Source organism: Ostrea edulis, chromosome 2 (assembly GCF_947568905.1).
Source record: "Ostrea edulis chromosome 2, xbOstEdul1.1, whole genome shotgun sequence".
Classification (NCBI taxonomy): domain Eukaryota; kingdom Metazoa; phylum Mollusca; class Bivalvia; order Ostreida; family Ostreidae; genus Ostrea; species Ostrea edulis.
This window is the reverse complement of record NC_079165.1, coordinates 53043970-53065538: the sequence shown is the minus strand read 5'-3', so window position 1 is coordinate 53065538 and position 21569 is coordinate 53043970. Positions and strand designations below refer to the sequence as shown.

Genomic DNA, 21569 nt, shown 5'->3' with positions numbered 1-21569 from the left:
ATTCACGTATTATTTTTAGCAATTGTTTTTTATTTTGATTTCGCCATGTTTAATTTGTTCGATAGACGCGTGGATTATAAGTAAAATATTCACATCAAGGCATAATTTAAAAAAATATATATATAAATGAAGAACATGAGTAATCAATTGAATGACTGTAAATTATAAATAATGCAAATAAACAAAATGTTAACATAATACATGTATGTCAGTATGCACGGTATGCAGTACTAGGCTATATCAATAAATTCCATTTGTCGTTTTCTTGTTGAACAGTTTTAATGTAAAGGAATAATATCTATAATTAAACAAATTCGTCATTGATGTAAAAAAAAATATCTACCCGTACCACACTGGTATCAAACGAAGTTAAATAATAACAGGTTTCTTCACAATAAGCTGATCGGCGAGAGATGCGATTGTCGCATATGACGTCACGGTATCATGTGACCCGCTATCTCATTAACAGAGATTTCGAAATCAGGAAGTCGATTTGAGTCGATTGAAATGTTAAATTAAACCTGAAATTTTGCTTTAAAAACTGGGAGATCATTTTCTATATGTATTGTGATAAAAGTTACTTCAGTTTCTAAATAATTCACGAACGTGGGACATGTCCTTTAAACAATATTTACTTTACCATATGTAAAAACTGGAAGTTCATAGGGCTCAAAAAATGTGAAGGCAAGTATAAAATTTGGAGAAAACTTGTTATCCGGCAGTAACTTGAAAATGTGCTATTACTTATGGTTTGAAGGCATTCAAGTAATGATTTGTTTTGATTAAATGTATATGTCAGTGTGCTGTTGAAGGCATTCAAGTAATGATTTGTTTTGATTAAATGTATATGTCAGTGTGCTGTTGATGGGAGAGGAACTACAGGTGATATAGTAACAGGTACTGTTTTTGCTTCCGTAGGCAATGATGTTACTGTGGTATCTGAAGAGGTACCCAAGGGGAATTCTGAGCGGACAACACCCATCATACAACAGACTGAGGTGTTGGCAGACACTGCATCATCTGCTAAAACCAAAGAGAATAAAGGTAAGATGAGAAAAATGTTTTGTGGGTATTTTTTGAGAAAAATAAGAGGAAATAATATGATACTGCATACTGGAAAACACTAGACAGAGTCTGCTTCAAAAAATGTATGGAACCATAGTTGCCAACCTCCAACAAGTAGAAAGAGGGTCGTGACACTCTTTGGAAAGCAAAAAGTCTGGTCATAATGCGTACATTAACATTATGTAACGTCATTCACTACATTTTACTAGGATAATATGTGTTATAAGTGTTTATATTTCAAAAATATTTACAACAGAAATGTGTGTATTGTGTATTTATTGAAGAGATCGATGCACTGTAACTGACAGTGGCACGTTTTGAATTTTTCAAGACTGATGAATATGGTTTGGCCAACATTATCACAAAAAAACACACCAACTAGACTAGAATGATAAGTTTTTCTCGCCCCCCAAGTCATTGCTTTTATCACAAAGAATTGTGAAAGATTTTGATTAAGTCAGGCCAAAACAACTTCTTCATCAAGGCTAGGTGAAATAACTTCTTCATCATGCAAGGCTAGGTGAAATTGCCCTCTTAACAATTTGAGTTGATATTGTTCAATCGCAAGAAAAAGTGTTCAGCAATTTTACTTTTGGGAAACATTTTTTGCATATTTTGGTAAAATGATCAAACACTGAAAATGGAAGGTTGTGTTCTGCTAATTTTTTTTAGCAAAAACAGTTTCTGCTACAATAATTTGGGTTTTGTTATCCGAAAATGATGGCAAAAATGACGACAGTGATTTAGATGACTTTTGTGCTAAAGTTTTTTAGTCCCCTACCAACGAAGTCGAAGGGGACTTTAGGTTTGTGTTCTGTTCATCTGTCCGTCAGTCCAGTTTTCCGCACTTTTTTCTCTGTTCTTGCAGATATTCATTTTATATTTGGTATGTTGCTTTGCCATAACAAGTTCAGATCAAGTTAATAACGAATAAAAGAACGCTTTTTTTTCTTTCTCTTTTTTTTGCACATAAAATAGTTTATCATCATTGTTGGAGAAAGAATGTTTCATTTCTTGTGAGCCAATTGTCATACCATGTCCAAATTTTCCCATGGAAAGAAAAATGTGGTTGTGTTTTTATACCATATGACTACTTTAAAAATTGTAATTTTGACCTTGTTCAGTTTGTGAAGCTGTAATATCCCGAGAAGATGGAATGATCTTAGTGTCGCAACATCATTATTTCTCTAGACAGGGTTTGATTTTTGTGGCCCAGGGGTGATTGATTTATTCTGATGCCCCTGTCACAAAATGGTTCGGGCATATAGTTTTAGCCTTGTCCATCCTTCTGTCCATCCGTCCTTCTGTCCTTCCGCAACACCCAGTTTTCTGGATGTTTTTTTTAGCTCACCTGAGCTGAAAGCTCAAGTGAGTTTTTCCTGATCACCTGTTGTCATCTGTCTGCCTGTCCGTCTGTAAACTTTTGACATTTCTGACTTCTCCAGAACCTCTAGGCCAATTTGAATCAGACTTGGCAAAAAGCATCCTTGGGTGAAGGGCTTTCAAGTTTGTTCAAATGAAGGGCCATAGAGAAAATCTTTTAAAATCTTTTTAAATTAAAGAGGTTTGCACCTGAGATTTGGAGTAATGTCAATTTTTTGAGAAGTGTAGTTTTGATTTCTACTTTGAAAGAGAATTAGGAAATTAAAAAGTAAAACTGGGGTCGCAAAGCTTGTTATTGAGCTATAGTGTTCTAAACATGACATTTTTGCACTTAGAATTTATTCAATTAAACATGAATTGTCTGTTGGTGTCAACACAACATAAGAAACACAAATCAATCATTACATAGAATATAGAAACATAATCATGTCTTCTAACACTACAGATAAAAAAAATTGATTAATAATTTTATTTTTGAATTTTTATTTTCTGAGAAAATATTAATGACAAACGAGTTTTTGTCGGCAACAAAAGTGCATCATTTAATGCCAGATGGATATCAATCTATGCTTATTTCACAAATGAATTCCAGCTTAATCTTTAATTTCATACACAGAAAGATATCAAACTTCTTCAAGATATGAAGAACATCAATCCCTCCCTTTCATTTACGCCCGTAAAAACGAGAAATTAAGAAAACCATATATCCAATTTCTTCACACGGTTTTTCACGTTGCTATAATGGAAATGTAAACAAGAAGTGTAAATACCGGAGTCGGACATGAAAATTTTCCAGAAATCGCAAGTTTAGCAAAATATAAAAATTCTGGGCGGGCAGGGATGATAATCTATCAATTAAGTTGAATTGGCCTCAGGGCTATTCCAGCAAAAAACGGGGGGTGGGGGGGGGTGGGGGGGGGGAATTATGATGAGTTTCCTGTACGAGGGATTGTAGGGGGGAAAAGTCAAAGGAAAAGTCACAATCTATATCTATGTCTTGCACTTAAGTTGCGAGAAAAGCTAACTCGTTGAAAAGTTCTTCTCCGTTGCTTGCTTGAATTTGTACACTGCTATACAATGGCATTTTATGTATACATATTGTAACTGATGTAATAAGACACATGTCTTTTAAAAGCAATCAAGAGAGTAACAATATATGACTGGCGTCATGAGAAAAGGGCCCCTTATCTTTCGACGTCACAATTCACAGAAAACGACGTCAAAGTTCGTGAACTTGAAACGTCGAAATCGCGGCAAAGTAAAAAAAAAATAATGAGTTTGTTGGTTGTATTTTCTTACATTCTGGATGCATTAATTATATAAATAATCACATGGCAGTTCCAACATAGAATATGTATATGTCCGAAAAGAATTTTACTTAAGATATTACCTGTCATTAATTTCATTGGACGGGTACAAATACCTGTGTTTGTTAATACATATGTAGCACAGTCTAGTAACTACGTACGGGTTTTCAAATGAAAATGTTATACATGTACACCACACAAATTTGTTCATATGCTGAATCGTACCGATATTTGTCAATTACATGTATTGTAGTGCATATTGTTCCTAGTTTTGATGCACCTTTAATTTTAGATTAAATATTACATATATTTATATCCATACAGTATTTGATTTATCTCACATTTACAGATCTATGTACAGTCCTGTATACTTGTACCGTACATACACGTAAAAACTAATCGAAGGAATCGATCTATTTTCCAAACATACTGATATGTTATATGGAGCTGTAAAATTAGATTTCTGATAATCCACCATTTTAATTCAATTTGAGACAAACATTTCAGGTCAAATAATGATAAAACAGTTACTAATTATTTAGTGGAAGTTTTATGTCTAGGGCCCAAAAGGTGTAGTATTGTATGTACTTTAGATGAATAAACACAACTTAATATCGCCATGTAAAGTAGTAAATATTATCTATATATATTACTTGTAACCAGAACGAATATCATGTAATTTGATTTCAGTTTATAATGAGAAATATTAAGTAAAAGCGTTTACGATTTACCATAAAGTCACGTAGTACACAGTACGGGGGGGGGGGTACAGAGAAGTTAGCTAATATTATCGACACCCCAACACCCCTGGATTGTATTTTGTGCAAACGTCAAAATCCAGGGGGATCACTAAATAACTAAACAGATCTTGTTTTAATGTAAAAATAACTATGCATGTAAAAACGGAAAATGAATGTTTTGAAAACAAGGGGGACAACCTATCATCGCATAAGGACCGTAGGGCTCTTGCATATTGTACTTGTTGGAGTATTATGTATAAGATTTTTTCGTTGTGCATGATACTGGTATGAAGCATGTGAAGAATGAACTTCCAAGTCACATGGCAACAATGGACTAGCCCTTTCATTTCCGCACGTGATTTTCCAATACAGTGAATACGAATTGCCACTCCCTGCAGTACCCTATGTGAAATATACAGTCCAAACCCCATGCAGTTCTTTTGCCAGTATCCTCGAAAAAGATATGATTTTTCACAAGATACAATTCTGTCTGTGAGGGGAGCAATGGTAGAGCTGTTATAATTCTTGTTAGCTGCGGAACTGTTGCTAAATTCATGTTTATTGGTGAAGTTCTACAAGTTTAAAAAGAGCAATTATTTAAATTATATCTTTAAAAAGTTGCTATGGTGTCTTGAAGATATTGACAGAATAGAAAAAGAATCATATCATGATTCAGGTGGAAATCTGAATTTAAGTCAAAACATGTTAGTTAGACCCCACCCACCCACCCCCCCCCCCCCCCCCCCCCCCCCTTCGATCCACTTCGCCTCCCCAATGTCAAATACTTGCTGACGCACCTGTGCATGCATGTCTATGTAAAGTTTTACTATTTCACTCACACAAACAATAAATGCAACGTGTGAACAGTGCATATTCATACATAGCCGCTTACATGTACGTATTTCGTATTACTACTGCATGTCCGATTGTTACCCTGCCATATTGTAAAACATTGTAACAATATCCTTGGTGCAAATTATGATGCAAACAAAACAACAATAACAAATGTAGAAGGGTGGGGCTGTCAACAATTTAAGTTTTCCTTACATCAAAATCGTCTGTCTCAGATCTAATGTTTGTCTAAAATAACAAATGTAGAAGGGTGGGGCTGTCAACAATTTAAGTTTTCCTTGCATCAAAATCGTCTGTCTCAGATCTAATGTTTGTCTAAAATGTAAATCTATTTGATGTCGCGTGTTGGTCACTGTCTCAACGGAGGAGAATATACGTCTGATGAAAATGTTTTAAGGTACAGTCATATACAAAAGTAAAAACTTCTTCACACGCTTCAAAACACATTCAAATTACCACATCATATGTGACTGCTGTATTTCAGTTTGAATTTTTTTGTTCTTGTGACTTTTTTTTAACTTGGAAAACGGTTTCTAAGTATTAAAACGATATAATTCAAAATAACGGAATGTATTTTTTTTTTCAATTTGAAATATAATTCCTAGGGTATGAAGTTCCAGATATAGAAATATCCCTGTACCTCGACACGCAGTTTACTATGAATGTGTAAACCTCACTAGAGAGAATATCACGTATACGTACACGCCGTCCGATGCCTCTTGCTCAAACCAACTGTCTCAGGTTCATTTCTCCCCAAACGTCTAGACAAGAGGGACCCTTTAGTTCACAGCACCAAGCAAAAGTCACCTTTTCGGGGCATGTATGGAAGGGGCGGTGAAAATAGTACAATCGCTACCTTATTCATAAAGACTATAAGAACGGCGTTGATGGTTCAAATGCCATCCCATGGCCCTAACACTGTTTCATTCATGATACATCATACAGATGTCATATACATTCGCGATAGTTGTGCAGGTTAGATAATACATACTTTCTGTAATTAATTGATAAACACATTTTGTGTTGGATAGCACTTTTTTGCATCAAGTCTGATTCTTTTATTTTATTACATAAGATTAAAAATTGCTACGTTATGCCATACTTTCGTTGTTGCACTTTGGTCGGACCGTATAAAGATTTCATTAGCCTGACCACATCTAAAAAGCCTTGCAGATATACTGATTCTCATACATTTATTGGTATCTCTCAACAACAATAGTTTTAATGCTTTATTTAGTTAAAATCTAGTTTACATTTGCATTAGACAATGATTCTCTTTCAAACCTGGTAAGATCAGTGTAGAGTGAAATGCACCGCGTAGTCATTGTTCACAAAACCTTCCTGTAGTGGAACTGGAATACACCAGTTTGTTTCTGAGAAGTTTTGTCATCTGTCGGGTATTTCAAAGTGTGCTACTTCGAAAAGCTCATTATATTGTGTCAAAACACAGTTGTTGATATATTTTACAGGACACTACCGCGGGTTTTAGCTAAAGGTCAGATAACTATATATCTGATTAAATACAAAATTGATTTAAGCAATGAACTTATATTATATTATCATGAATTAAATTCATACCGTCAGGTAAGATCGTTTGTAAAAGATCCAGTCAAAGATGTACCGTGTCTCGCTCTGACTGAGGAATGAATTCTCGCCGACAAGTAATGTCACTGAACTATATTTATTTATTTACTATTTAACCTTAAATTTATTTATTCATTTATGCATATTTGTGTTGAAAGTGAGTTCTAAACACATACTTAAAATGATTACGTAAATGTGAAATTAATCGGGAAGGTAAAATTGATGCTGCGTTATTTCCGTGCGAATTCGCTGGTATTCAGGTCGTTGGAAATTAAAATATTACCATTTCTATATAATGTTTCTTTTTCCCCACAATATAAGATTAAATATTTGTGTTTGAAATGAACATATGACAGTAATTATAATTGATTTCATGGACATGCACACAATATAATCAGCATAATATTATATGACGTTACAATTTCTTTACGTTGACGTTTCTAATATTTTTACTGATGTGTCTCAAAAATTGTCATTAAAATGTTAAATAACGTAATATCAGCATAAATTTGGCATTTTTGTGAACAGAAAATGATACATAATAAAATTCTAGGAAAAACTAAAAATGTGAAATTTTGACCGTAAGGGCCCTTTTCTCATGACGCCAGTCATATGTGAATTTAAATTTTAAGTGGTATAATTTCATATTTTATTTAGTTTTATATCATTAAAAAAAAACAACTTCTTGTTATTTCAACAATTAACAAGCACCCAGATCATGACATGAGTAAAAAGGACATGCACATCTAGTCCAGAAATGAATGATATGACAATATCTAACAACATTAGTCTATAGTGAAACTATTTGTTTATAATAAGCAAACAGAGCTAGGTTTCTACAACTCACATGTTTCCAAAGTATACAAAATTAATTGCATTTTTTCTATCATTTTATATGCTGAGATCATCCTTTTTTTCTCCCAACCAAAATTGCATTGGAAACCAAAATATGTAATTTTTTTCTGCAATGATTGCTACCTTCATCTCCCGATGAAACAACAAAGAAAGACATTTTATTGTTTATATTTTTATGCATTTTTAAAAATGTAAACTAGAATTAAGTTCTAAAATATCATATGGTTGATGCATTTGTTACGTTAAATGAAACAGTCAATACCCCATTTGACCTTTGACTTGGTAATGATTATGCAGACAGGTGGTACTATAGAAAACCGAATCGAGCTAGTTTGCAATAAACATGTATTCATTGTTTTAAAAATAAAGTGCCTTCCCTCCCCCCATATTTTTTTTGCTAGAATAGCCCTAATGGAAATGAATAATGACCTTTTTGCACTTGATATACGAAAAACTTCATGATATCAAAATTGATAGTTTAAAAGGACATATTAGGAGTAATGTCAATTTCTAAACTTTTACACAATTTTCAAGGTATGGTCTTACAATTTAAAATGCAACTAAAAAAAGTGGGGGTTGGAGATCAAATTTTTGAATTATTGGCAAAAATACTGAATTTTTATACAATATTTCAACTAATTTAATTAAAACTTTTTTAAGAATCGGGGGTTCTTTTTGGAAAAATATATCAACCAAGTTAATAAATTACTACAGTTGAACTAGTTCCATGTCTCAACTACCTGTATCATAAATCAGAAAACTGAAATACATGTATAGGAGTATGAAACAGAAACTGTAATATCATGCAGAATTAGAACTTTTTATACCCTCGAGATCGAAGATCGAGGGGCATATTGTTTTTGTCCTGTCAGTCATTCTGTAATCATGTCTGAAACTTTAACCTTAGGCCTTTTTTTTATTGAGTTGGTTTAATACGGATCTGCCGCACTGATTTTTTGGGATGTTGGGGGGAAAAAAATGGTTTTTCACTCCTTTTTATATTACCGACGCTGTAATTTTTCCTTTTCACAAAAAAAAAAGAATAAAAGAAAATAGATTCTGCTGGACAGACGTCTCCGTTGAAATCTCGGGACAGTCCATAATATTCATGTGTCGTGTGGAATATCAGTCAACTTCAGCCGGTGCTAACAATTATTCTGCACCTTAGTAACGATGCTTTTCGCTTCCAATAAGTTAACTGTTAATGAAACTAACTTCTAATTAGCATTAGTTATGCATTGCATACCATTTAGATATGTAAATCCCAAAATAAAAACAAACACTTGTTTTCAGATGGCATCCGTGAACGTACGTTGGGTTGTACTAATCACCTAAACAAGTATAACCCTACCTGACCTTACCATGCATACATTTTGCCATGGATACACTTTTCAATTCTTATTAATGAATTTTAAAGAAATATTCTTCATAATTAATATGTGTAATTCTTCATATATTGAAGGAGGTTGAAAACATATTTAACATTATTGAATTCATTCATTGTATAAAATTTGTTGACCACCAACAATAAATTGATCTGACCTAAATGTTTATAGGGTTCATGAATTTTATTTATAACTTTACTTGACTTCATAAATAAGACTTTAAAAGTAATTTTTTAGACAAAATATATGCTTGGTATTTTAATTTTCTATTTTAAGGAATTTAGTACTTCAGGTCCCTATATACGTCATGGATGCCATCTTTTGAAAGGAAAAACGATGTGGTTCTTTTATTTTGGGATTTACATAACTAAACGGTAAACAATGGACATTTGATAATGATAGAATGTTAATTTTATAAACAAATAACATTTTTCAAGGAAACAGCATTGTTGCCAAGGTGCACAATTGAAATTTAACATGTTAAATTTTTATTTATAAACAATGTATATCCTGTACATAACTTTATCTACTCCTGTGAAGTTTTGCCTTTTGTTCATCAGGTTTGTTTTTATGTATTCATTACATAATAGGTGCTGTGTAGGAACTTCACTAATTTTAGATCACTTTTGGTCAGTAATGTTTTTATATTGACCAATGAAAAGAGAGAACCAGGGGCAGTTGATGCTAGAGCGGGATTCTGCAGTTGTTACTGGATAGGAGAGGACGCTTTGTTAAGCAGCTATTTTCTTTGCCATTTTCACCCCAGCTATCGATCGATCTCCGTTGATTTGTGTCAAGTGAGCAAGTACAATGTAAAAACCAATTTTTGTATATATATATCTATTCTCTGACGGAGCTTGTGTGACCGTGATCTCGCATTAGGCTACCGCCAGCTTGAGTATTATGTAATGGGACCTAAGCGAGTTTCTCCCTACAATGCCGATTTACCAACCAATTGGACAGCCACACGCTTAAAGACCCAATTTTAAGTTGACACCCCCAAATTGTAAGCTGCCTGCCAATCAAATATTTAACAATAGATCTCAGGTGGAGTGACATCTGCAGACACTGTGGTATGGGGCTACCCCAGAGAGGTGTTTTGATAACAATAACAGCCAGTATCTACAGGCATTCTTTAGATCTTGAGGAAGCCCAGTATACCTGAGTTTTGATAGCAATGACCTGTCCACAACTGCTATTTTCTTGTAATTCAATTGTTTTTAAAAAGGCCCCTGAACAATGCAATTTCAATATAATTGTAATTTTCCCCCCTCTATATACCTGTACATGTATTATAAATTACACAATCAGAAATCAAACAATAATTTGCACAATAAGTTTTAAAACTTGTAGCCTATTGAAATAATTTATGTCATCAATTTATGATACCTCTATATTTATAACAGAAATTATTCATTGAGTCAATGACAGAGAGAGAGAAAGAGGGGTGGGTGTAGAATGTGTGTCAGCTACCCTTAGGAATACAACCATTATTCAAACACTATGACCACAGAAACTCTGCAGAGGTCCCTGAGACAGGTCCTGTGTATATCAAAACTATAAAAAAGCATGGACAGGTAGATTTCTACTGTCTCTGTGTATTTCTTTGAGTGCCATGGGATATAGCAATTAACACCTTGGTAGACCCTGGCCACTCCAGGTAAATAACATCTGTTTAGATTAGGCTCCGCATACATTTTCACTGACCGTACGGTCATGAGATGGGTCTTTAAAGCAAACTTTAAATGCTCGCGGGATATGCTTCCCAACCAACGCACGGAGATCCGTTCTGATTCGTTTGTTATCCAATGGACCAGAACAGCTAAGCGATAGTGCGCGATCCCACAATGCAACTGTTTCCGACAATGGCGACCTCCGCTCCCAGGATGCAACTGTTCACAACAACAGCAACAATGGCGGCCTTCAGGCAATGAGCGGTGGATCACAGAACCAGGCCGTGGTAATTGACTTAGTGTCCATTACATAATAGGTGCTGTGTAGGAACTTCACTAATTTTAGATCACTTTTGGTCAGTAGTGTTTTTATATTGACCAATGAAAAGAGAGAACCAGGGGCAGTTGATGCTAGAGTGGGATTCTGCAGTTGTTACTGGATAGGAGAGGACGCTTTGTTAAGCAGCTATTTTCTTTGCCAGCGAGTTTCTCCCTACAATGCCGATTTACCAACCAATTGGACAGCCGCACGCTTAAAGCAAACTTTAAATGCTCGCGGGATATGCTTCCCAACCAACGCGCGGAGATCTGTTCTGATTCGTTTGTTATCCAATGGACCAGAACAGCTAAGCGATAGTGCGCGATCCCACAATGCAACTGTTTCCGACAATGGCGACCTCCGCTCCCAGGATGCAACTGTTCACAACAACAGCAACAATGGCAGCCTTCAGGCAACGAGCGGTGGATCACAGAACCAGGCCGTGGTAATTGACTTAGTGTCCAAACTCACTTCAGCGGTACAATCACTACAACAGAACGTAATCAATTTGACGACACGAGTGAATAATCTGTCATCTATACGGGATGGTAGCGGAAATGTACCAGTCGGTCCTATGACAGTTGTTTCACTGGGCCCTACAATGTGCTCCTCCAATGTTCCATTCCCCACAACGGATAACTACAACCTAGACACCGCATTTGCCAGATTGTCGTCAGCAGCAGCGGGATCATCTACGCAAGCCGCTGAATTTAAGAGGACCCAGTTTGGATATTCGGCAGAATCCCTTCTGATGGCCGAGACGATCTCTCCTCTACTGAGACAACAGATCATTTCAGGTAAGGATGTTAATCTGGCATCCTTATTAATCCCTTACTTTAATCCCTCCGACGAGAATGACGAAGGGAGGAAACTAGACAAACGCCTCAATAGATCTAGCATTTGGCATTTCTAAGAACATTATGTGCTCTGCATATCCCCAGAGGAGACAAGAACTTGATCTATATGAACGGGATATAATAGACATGGCTACGCGATATCCAGGGAGCAAGTTTTACGAATATCACCGACAGTTCAGCCTTTTAGCAGCATCTCATTTGAAATTCAACAACATTTTAGTTGATTGGTCCATCCGCAACAATACTCTGTTTTGCAACTTGTTCGCCAATGCCAGAGCACAATCCTGCTCTATTTGCGGTAGTACACTCCATCAGTCAGGTGTCTGTCCTTTGAGTGGGTCGGGTGTGGACAAATGAAATGGAGATACCGATCAATATGGAAGAAGAAGGCAGTTCTATGAGGGACGGGAGATCTGCAATAATTTCAATGGCACTAGGGGATGTTCGGTACCGAGGTGCCGACATGCACATGTGTGCATAGACTGCAAAGGGGAGCATTCCCGGCAGACCTGCAGTCTCGCAAAAAACTCCAGACCGCCCCACATAGCTGGGGCTCCCAGTCCTTCAAGAATGTAGAAGGGAACTTTCAAGAGGAAACTACAACACCAGTTATCATAGAAACTCTTCAAATGTTACTATCAGATCATCCAGATCATCAGTTCACCGATTATTTACTTGGAGGTCTTAGACTTGGTTTTAATACGGGCTTTCATCACCTTGAACTAGTCCTTTACCAAATTTGTAAATTTTATGATCCCAGGGGTAGGGTTTTGGTATCAGGGTGGGACCAAAATGGTCAGTTATTAAATGTGTGAACCATACAGCATTTTTGTCCCCCACTGCAACATGAAAGGGGACATAGAAATACCAGTGTCTGTACATGCATGCGTCCGTCCATCTCACTTAACTTTGTGGACACAGCTCCTCTGAAACCGCTCAACGGATTTTGTTCTAATTTTATATCCAAAGGAGTAAATGACGCCTATTGATTTTGAGGTCACATGGTCAAAAGTCAAGGGTCAAACTGGACACAGGAAGATACTGTCCACTCAATATCTTGACAACCCTTTGCTTGACAAACATCAAACTTGGTACACTGGTACATCATAATAATATATATTAGTAGCACTACACAAAGGTTTTTAGTAATTTTCAGCTTACATCTTTACGCCAACAAAAATTGATAAATCAATAAATCTATATTAAGTTACATACGTCGCTACTAATAAAGCACTAAGCATAGTAGTGTTTTCACCACCTATTCTCTTCTCCTCGTCTTCATCGCCCATCACAAGCTCATCCAAAATAGCAAACATCGCCTTGTTTCAAATTCCAATTTCATTCGTTTCGCGGAACAGTTGGAATTGACGGAACAGCTAGAGCGGGCCAATCGAGTGCACCCAAGGAGTAGATGACCCCTATTAATTAGGGCCCCGCATGAAATGCGGGAAGCCCTATAGTAATCACATTGTCCGTCCGTCCGTCTGTCCGTCAACACTTTCTTTGTGACACGATAACTCAAACAGTTTTTATTGTACAGTTTTCAAATTTTGTACAGAAATAATGTACAATAAGAGGAAGAAGCCTACAGATTTTGGGGTCATTTGACTTTGTCTGTATGTCTGTACGGCATGATCTTTGTCATTATGAACACTTTCTTTGTGACACAATAACTCAAACAGTTTTCATTGTACAGTTTTCAAATTTTGTACAGAAATACTTTACAATAAGAGGAAGACAGCTATAGATTTTGGGGTGATGTCACTTTGTCTGTCTGTCTGTATGTGTGTCATTATCTTTGTTATTATGAACACTTTCTTTGTGACACGATAACTCAAACAGTTTTCATTGTACAGTTTTCAAATTTTGTACAGAAATACTTTACAATAAGAGGAAGATACCTATAGATTTTAAAGTCATGTCACTTTGTCTGTCTGTTTGAATGTCATCATCTTTCTTATTATGACCATATTTATTTACCACTGTCTAAGGGAGATAATTCAATTTGAATTATGATATGCATTGTATTGATATATAGAAAATTTACAAGAAATAACTCTACAACATTGTGCATGTGTATATATTTGTTTTTTTTTTAATATGATATAAAAAATGCTTGATGTTACATGTATATTGAATTAAAACACGTCATTCCCAGTCAACAACTTTCGATCGGGATCGGAATGCGAAATAAAATTTCTTATATCCAGTTGCAAAGTGAAACTGCTTCATGCTTCAAGTTATTGAATTATGTAGTAATTGCACGTTACACATTAGAGAACTGTTCCTATTAACAAAGAAAGTCACAAAATAGATACAAAATGAGTGTACCTTATTCATTACTGTTACCGAGCTTTCGTCAGCGAAAATCTCGAAATGTGTTTCACTGCGCTTGTTGACGGTAAGGTTCACATTTTCTACGTGAGTATTTTGATATTTGCTCATGAATTTTTTGCGCATACATGGTATGTCTCGGCTAGGAATAATGGAAACTTTCTCACTTATGTATGTAAAGACATATTCTATTAATCTCTATTTTTAAAAATGTAGAACACTTTCATCAAATGACATTTGTGTTTGAAAACGCTTAGAGCCCCGATGTCAGAATTTCCTTTTCCAAGACATCAATATGTCAAATTCATAATCCTTTTCGAATAGGATGTACTATATTTTGTACCAGTTATCCATTTTGAATCCTCTATTAGAATGGGATTTTGTTACACTCTGTTGTGTTTGAGTGGATGTCATGAGTGTGTGTCAAACAGAAGTAATTTAAATTGCATAAGTCTCTCATAAATATGCTTCATCATTATGATGCCTTTTTCACAAATTGGCATTCCAATGTATCTTTATATATTATTAATTCTAACATATATACCAGCTCCAAACATTGCTATATCAATTACAGATGTCACTTTCCTCTAATAACCCTCAGCGGGGCCCTTGCTGACCGTGTCAGTTTTCTAGTTTTGGGTTCACATTGTCAAAGGTCAAGGGTTAAATTGGACATAGTAATATATTGTTTTTATATTTTAAGAACCATTTGCTTGATTGAAACCAAAATTGGTACACTGGTACATTCTAAGGAGTAGATGACCTCTATTGATTTTTAGGTCACAATGTCAAAGTCGAGGGGTTAAATCATCAATTAAATGATGCATGTGTATAACCCTTTTCAATTTTGCACCACAGGGGGCATATATGTTTTACAAACATTTCTTGTGGCCTTTCAGACTGATGTTTGAATAAAAAAAATTTGTATACTTATTTCAAAGGTGTTACTCTAATATGGAAAGTAATTTATTTTCAATTTTGTTTACATTTCTTATATTGAACCATCATCACATTAAATAAGGGGGAAATTACCCCAAAATCAAATATTTTGAAAAAAAAACGCCATGTACTTGATACAAAATTACGGTCTGAAATTATTGATTATTGTTCCTTACATCATTTGCATTTAGAAAAATTCATGTTCTGAATTTGTTTTAAAATATTTTATGCAATATACTCATACTCTAGCATTTTTGTAAAATTTTGTGAAAACCTAATGCAACTTTTTCAGTTCTCTATTGATTATAATGCCCTTTTGGATTTATGAACTTCAATGTATAAACAACCTAAAATTACCAAAGAAAAATTATTTTAACTTACTTGAAAATTGTCAAAATTTTTCGGTTTGTCTCTTCTTTTTTTTTTATCTTATCTTTGCAGAGTCCATGTATTTACTGGTGCTTATCAATGACATCCATTCAAAATGAATGCACACTCAAATGAACAAAATTATTATTATCAAGTTATAAATGACAACATTTCTGACAATAGCAAATCACCTTGCATACATAAGTGCTCCCTCGATACATTGCCCCCCGGTGCTGTGGAGTGAGACAGTCAGAACAAGGTATTCAGGTGGTCAGGTTAATTACTAATAATTGCTGAATTAAACTCAAGATAATCTAAATGTTTATACAGAATTTTTAGTCCAAATAAATTGATGGTATTGAATTTCTTTTGACTGCTCAGTGCATTGTCTGTTATGGTGAATTCGTTTTCATGCATCCGCTTTATTGCCAAAATTTGTCTTGAACAAGAGTTAGCAATATATCGAGTGAGCACTGTATATTGAATTAATAATCAAATCTATAACCACTTTCTGTTACAATTCCTCTTGGAAAAAAAAGAAGCACAGCATTGATTTTCAGCAAGGATGGAGGCTTGTTTGGTGCTGATTTGAAATCACTGACCTTGCCTTAATTGATTGTCAAAGAACATGGTGACTAGATGAATGCTATGGCCCATGGGCTGTTAATTATTTTCACTATCATATAAATTGACAGAAAAATATGATTTATTCCCTGTGGCAATCAGTAATTATGGGGTTATATTTTGCCTAAAATGGATAGATGTGTGCATTTGATAGATAATACATGCAGGTGATTAAATTTTCCTTCTAGGCAGACTGAATTTAGATGTGATATGGGGTCAGATGCATATGTATCCTTTCTATGGTAAAGTACAGAGTGCCAAATGACCTGATTAATATCGACAATGTTCACAATTAATTCAAAGAGAGTACCAAAGAGGTTAAACAGATCAAACTGTTGCTTTAAAAGGGTATTCTTTATTTTATTAGTTGTTTTACAGATTTTTAGGTCACCGAGTAAACCCAGGGGACCTTCATGTATATAGGCCAATCTGAAAACATGAGATACTTTTCCTTGATCCGGAACGTAGTGCGCTTGTGTAATTTAGTTTTAAAAAAGTATATTCGAGAAGTGTCATTATCAACAGTGCAGAAGGCCACAAAGATGTTGCTGTATGAATTTACAGCAATAATGCCAACAAATATGTTAACGTTAAGAAAAAATCACAATGCATAGGTTTCCTTCATACATGTGAAAATAACCAACTTTGCATAATTATATTGATTGATTGAATATTAACATCCTGCTTGAGAATTTTTCACTCATACGGAGACAGACTTTGCATGTAAAAATAATAGAAAATTAATGTCAATAAAGGATTTCACGTATTTCGTGACTGAAATATATGGCATAGATTTCTTCAGGATCTTTACTCTGGACCTTTAAGAACCCCATGGTTTAGCACAGTCAGATTTATAATGAAATGTCTGAGGTTGCTTGTTCAATATCAATGTAGTACACATGAAACATTCAGTGATATTTAAAAGTTCTGACATGATATACACGTACGTCTAGGTATGTCGGAGTGGCACCTGTAGATTCTGGAAATGTCCATCTCCTTTGATTGGCGAGTAAAATTTAACCCAGCCTGTTTAAAGGAAAGGCCAATGACAGATTTCCAGCTGACTACTCACAAAAACACTCCAGTTTCAAATACAAGTATAACTAACCATAAAGAAATTTATCGTCACAAACCATCTAAACTGACATTTATACAAATTTTGAAAATAAAATAACTATAATTGAGGAAAGACTCATTTCCAGCTGACTACTGGGGAACATCCCATTTACACTCTAACACACCATGCTACAGTACCGCAACGTTATTCTTGACATTCCTATCGTGCTCTATCGTGCGTATATCCTATCCTATCATGTATCAGGTTTTCCGTTTTCTATCGTGTTTTGCGTTTATCAGGTCTATCGTGTATCGTGTTTTGTGTGTATTAGGTTTTCCGTTTATCGTGAAAATCGTTTATCGTGTAGCTTCGGAAACTATCGGGATCGTATATAAAATCTAATGAAAAAGTACGATACTTTCCGAAACCTTTATTCGTTTTGTTAAAGAAGCTATTTTTAGGAATCGAGGAAAGACGGTATATTTGAAGGAGAACATAAAGTTGTCGATTTTAAGGCAGAAGAAGAGCTATTTGTCTGTCCAGAGAGAGTGAAAATTTATCATAATTTAATTCTAAGTAGTCTGGAAAGTAGGCAGTGGTCTGTCGAGCAAACCGAGGACAGTAAATCTGAAAGCTCCTTCATCTGAAGTTCATAAACATTTGTTTGTCTAGAAACAATTATTTGTAATTAACACTAACAGAAACATAGGGAGTTCCGATTTGAAAGGGAAAATCAGTAAATTACATTGTTTATCACATACTTGTATATTTTAATAATGGGTTTTTTCTTCCGATTTTTTTCACCTGTATGCTACTTATATAGCAACTGCTGAACTTGTGCGCGTCCTTATATCTGATTTTGTGTATCAGCCGTGTTTTGACAGCTAGCATTCTCAGGGACATTGTATTTCACATATTTAGAGGATTAAGTTTTAAAAGGGTGCAAGGGTGTTGCATCCCCCGAAATTCTGCTCAACTGGGCACGATTCCGCTGTCATCGTTGTTTTTTTTTACTTGTACATGAACACATGTACCAATAGTCGTATGTGTAGATACTGGAAATTCATGTTGGTTTTGATGATTATTTGATTTTTTTTTACACACTAAGCGTTTCAAAATTGCGAATTTAAAACAAGCCGGGTTTTGTTTATGTTTTTTTAAACAGTTTATTTATGTTTTGTTAACAAAATATCAAATCAAATAAATATGTTCCAATTACTTATGACTATCAATTATCATTCATAGTGTTAAAATATCTAACAGGTGCAGTGCAGTTGATTTTTTTAAAGCGGTCGTTAAGAAAATAACTTGAGATGTTGATTGAGCCGTGAACTTAGAGCTTGATGCAAAATAACTCCCTCCTCGCTACACACACAATATTACTTGATTTTATTTCATATTCAAGGAATATACATTAGCATAAGAGAGCTACTGAAGCATGATATCACTACATTATATTACATTTAGTTAATTCCCTGTATAATTTATATATTAAACATTAGGTGACAATATAAATTTTAGAATCATTGGCTGAGAAAATTCATATAGATATCAAATAATGAATTCAATGCCGTATATATTTTAGTTTTTTTATTTTAGCTGTGATGGCATTAAAAAACATGTATAAAATAAAATAAAAAAGACATACGACCGTGGATTAAAGAAATTATATGGTACAAAACTGATCAATGTTTTAAACAAATGTTACCGCGACGGGGACAGGTAACTGATAGTCATCCCGCGATGAGAACGCGGTTTTCCTGAGTTACCTATAGATTTTTCCAATCGCGAGAACGCGGAAAACAAGAAATCCGCGTTGTCCATAATGTAGATATATACTGAGCATTGAAATCCTTCAATATTATTATCAACATAATGTAATTATGTTGTAGGTATCAAAATTTCGTTCTGTCTAAATCGTTTTTAAATTTACAACATTTCTATCAGGTTTTCCGTTTATCGTGAAGATCGTTTATCGTGTTTTGCGTTTATCAGGTCTATCGTGAAGATCGTTTATCAGGTTTTGCGTTTATGAAGTTTATCGTGTATGCTATTGTATCGTGCGTGTATCCTAGTCTATCGTGCGTGTATCGTGTCCTATCGTTTATCATGTCAAGAATAACGTTGCGGGTACTGTACCACGTCCTGACATTAAGATACCTGCTACTGATGAATATTTAACCACTGGTCAATTTCGAGAACTCGCTTGATTGCTTGTTTTCTATTTTCTGCACCAAAAATTTCACAAACTTGCCAGTCCCTGGAACTCGGCCGAAGATATGACTTCCCAAATTGCATCTATTTTTGCATATAGCTCAGTGACGGATCCAAGATTTCCGAAAAGGGGAGGACATATGTGAAAGTTAAGTATTAGCCAAAGTACTTTATCATCCACTTTGAATGCCAAATATGGAGTTTATAAAGGACACATCACATGTTTTTAAACTTTTTAATTTTTTCAGCAAAATTAATTCATTTCATGCCTAAAACTACTTTACATGTGTTTTAAATGAAACAGTTTGCGTAGTTTTCGAGTTTGAAAGTGATGCAATTCAAATCTTGAGATAGGCATATTTTCGACAATATTTTACGCGCCATTATCTGTGACGTCGTATGCGACCTCGAGCGAGAAGATTTGAGTTGTTAGCCATTTCATAAACAGATTAGATTTAATTGACAAACAAACAATTATCACATTAACGGCTTGTAAATAACACTGCATCAGTGTGTTTTGTGATGTTTAAGGATGTACATGCTGTCAGTAGAAAGGATTAAGACTGTTTATTTTTCAATTTTCAAAGGAAGGTTTGCCAGGACAAGCTGTGAATATTTTTTGTCGGCACAACAACTTTGCCTTAAAAAAACCCAGTAGAATTTGTCCCTGTACTTTTTTAAACAAGCACTTGGACAAAGACGTAGATAAACTGCGAGGAAATGGTTCTATTGAAGCTACGCACTGTTACATATAGGCCTACGGCATATGCTTTCCGTTTTGCTCTCAAATTTAATACACACTCGCACCAACTGACTTTCACCTTGTAATAACATATAGGCAGAACTTCGCTAGCAGTGTCTACCAACTGGTAGTTTTAAAAAAGAAATTTAAACTTTCAATTATAAATACTAAAATGATATTTCCCAACTTTGAATTGATTATAATGCTTTCAATTTTTTTTTAAAGGAACACGTATGTGTTTACAACAACAGCACGCCACGCTCCCACTTCCTAAGTAACAACGTGTAGATAACAAAAAATAATGATTAATAAAATTGCTTGAATAAAATGATTTAAAAGTATTGTGATTTTCACAATAAGTTTGATCATTTTTATTATTATTATTATTTTTTTCGAAATGCACCCGTGACAGTCAGCCTGTTTGTCAATGATACATGATCGTATCATAATTTAGGTCTATCTAACTTCTCCAAAAATAAATTTGATAATAATTGCACTGTTTATTTTAGAAAAGCAACACTGCTATAATTACAGTTGTTTACAGAAATGGCATTACCAAATAGTGTTTAGACTGAGTGATCTCATGTAAACATTATTTACTCGCAAATTTATGCAGATTTCATACTCGCTTTCCTCGCTACATTTGGGTCGCTATTTGTATGCACTGGTGGCTAAAAGATATAAGACTCGGGAAATTTGTCAACATCGAAATAAATTAGGCCCCTAAAACCCGAGTTTTTAAAAATATCTAACACTACTTTTACATCAAGTTGATCGACGAAGGTAGCATATGATGTCACTGTACCACGTGACTACCTATCTAATTAACTAGGCTTTTTGAAATCGGGGCTTAGATTTAAGTCCGTATTGTGGCTAATTATCACAATACTTCAGTGAATGAACTATTACAATTAATTTCTATAAGCATAAGGAAGACAAAATGCATATAATTCTGTATACTTTGAAAACACGAGATGTGTCCTTTAACTAACATTATTTTGTAAGTTTGTGGCAAAAAAACAACAACTGGGGGTCCCTCTAAATCCATCATTGCAATTTCTGTTATGATACGATACCCTAGCTGTTATATTTACCTACATAATCACACATCTCAAGGGGACTAAAATTAATAAGAGAAGGTACAGCTATGTCAAAAGCAAAGAAGGGGGTTCAAACTTACTTATCCCCCAAAGAGTATATCTGAGAGCGATACATATGCCATCCCCCCCCCCCCCCCCCCCCCCCCCACACACACACACACACACACAAA

General features: G+C 34.9%; 1 protein-coding gene across 1 annotated transcript in view; it reads left to right on the top strand.

Moving 5' to 3' along the window:
• The window catches only part of LOC125682083 (gem-associated protein 5-like), a 311122-nt gene that overhangs the window by 107804 nt on the left and 181749 nt on the right, over window positions 1–21569 (top strand). Inside the window, exon 16 of the mRNA XM_048922476.2 lies at window positions 919–1044. Coding sequence (XP_048778433.2) covers window positions 919–1044 — 126 coding nt within the window. The remainder of the gene's footprint in view (window positions 1–918; window positions 1045–21569) is intronic.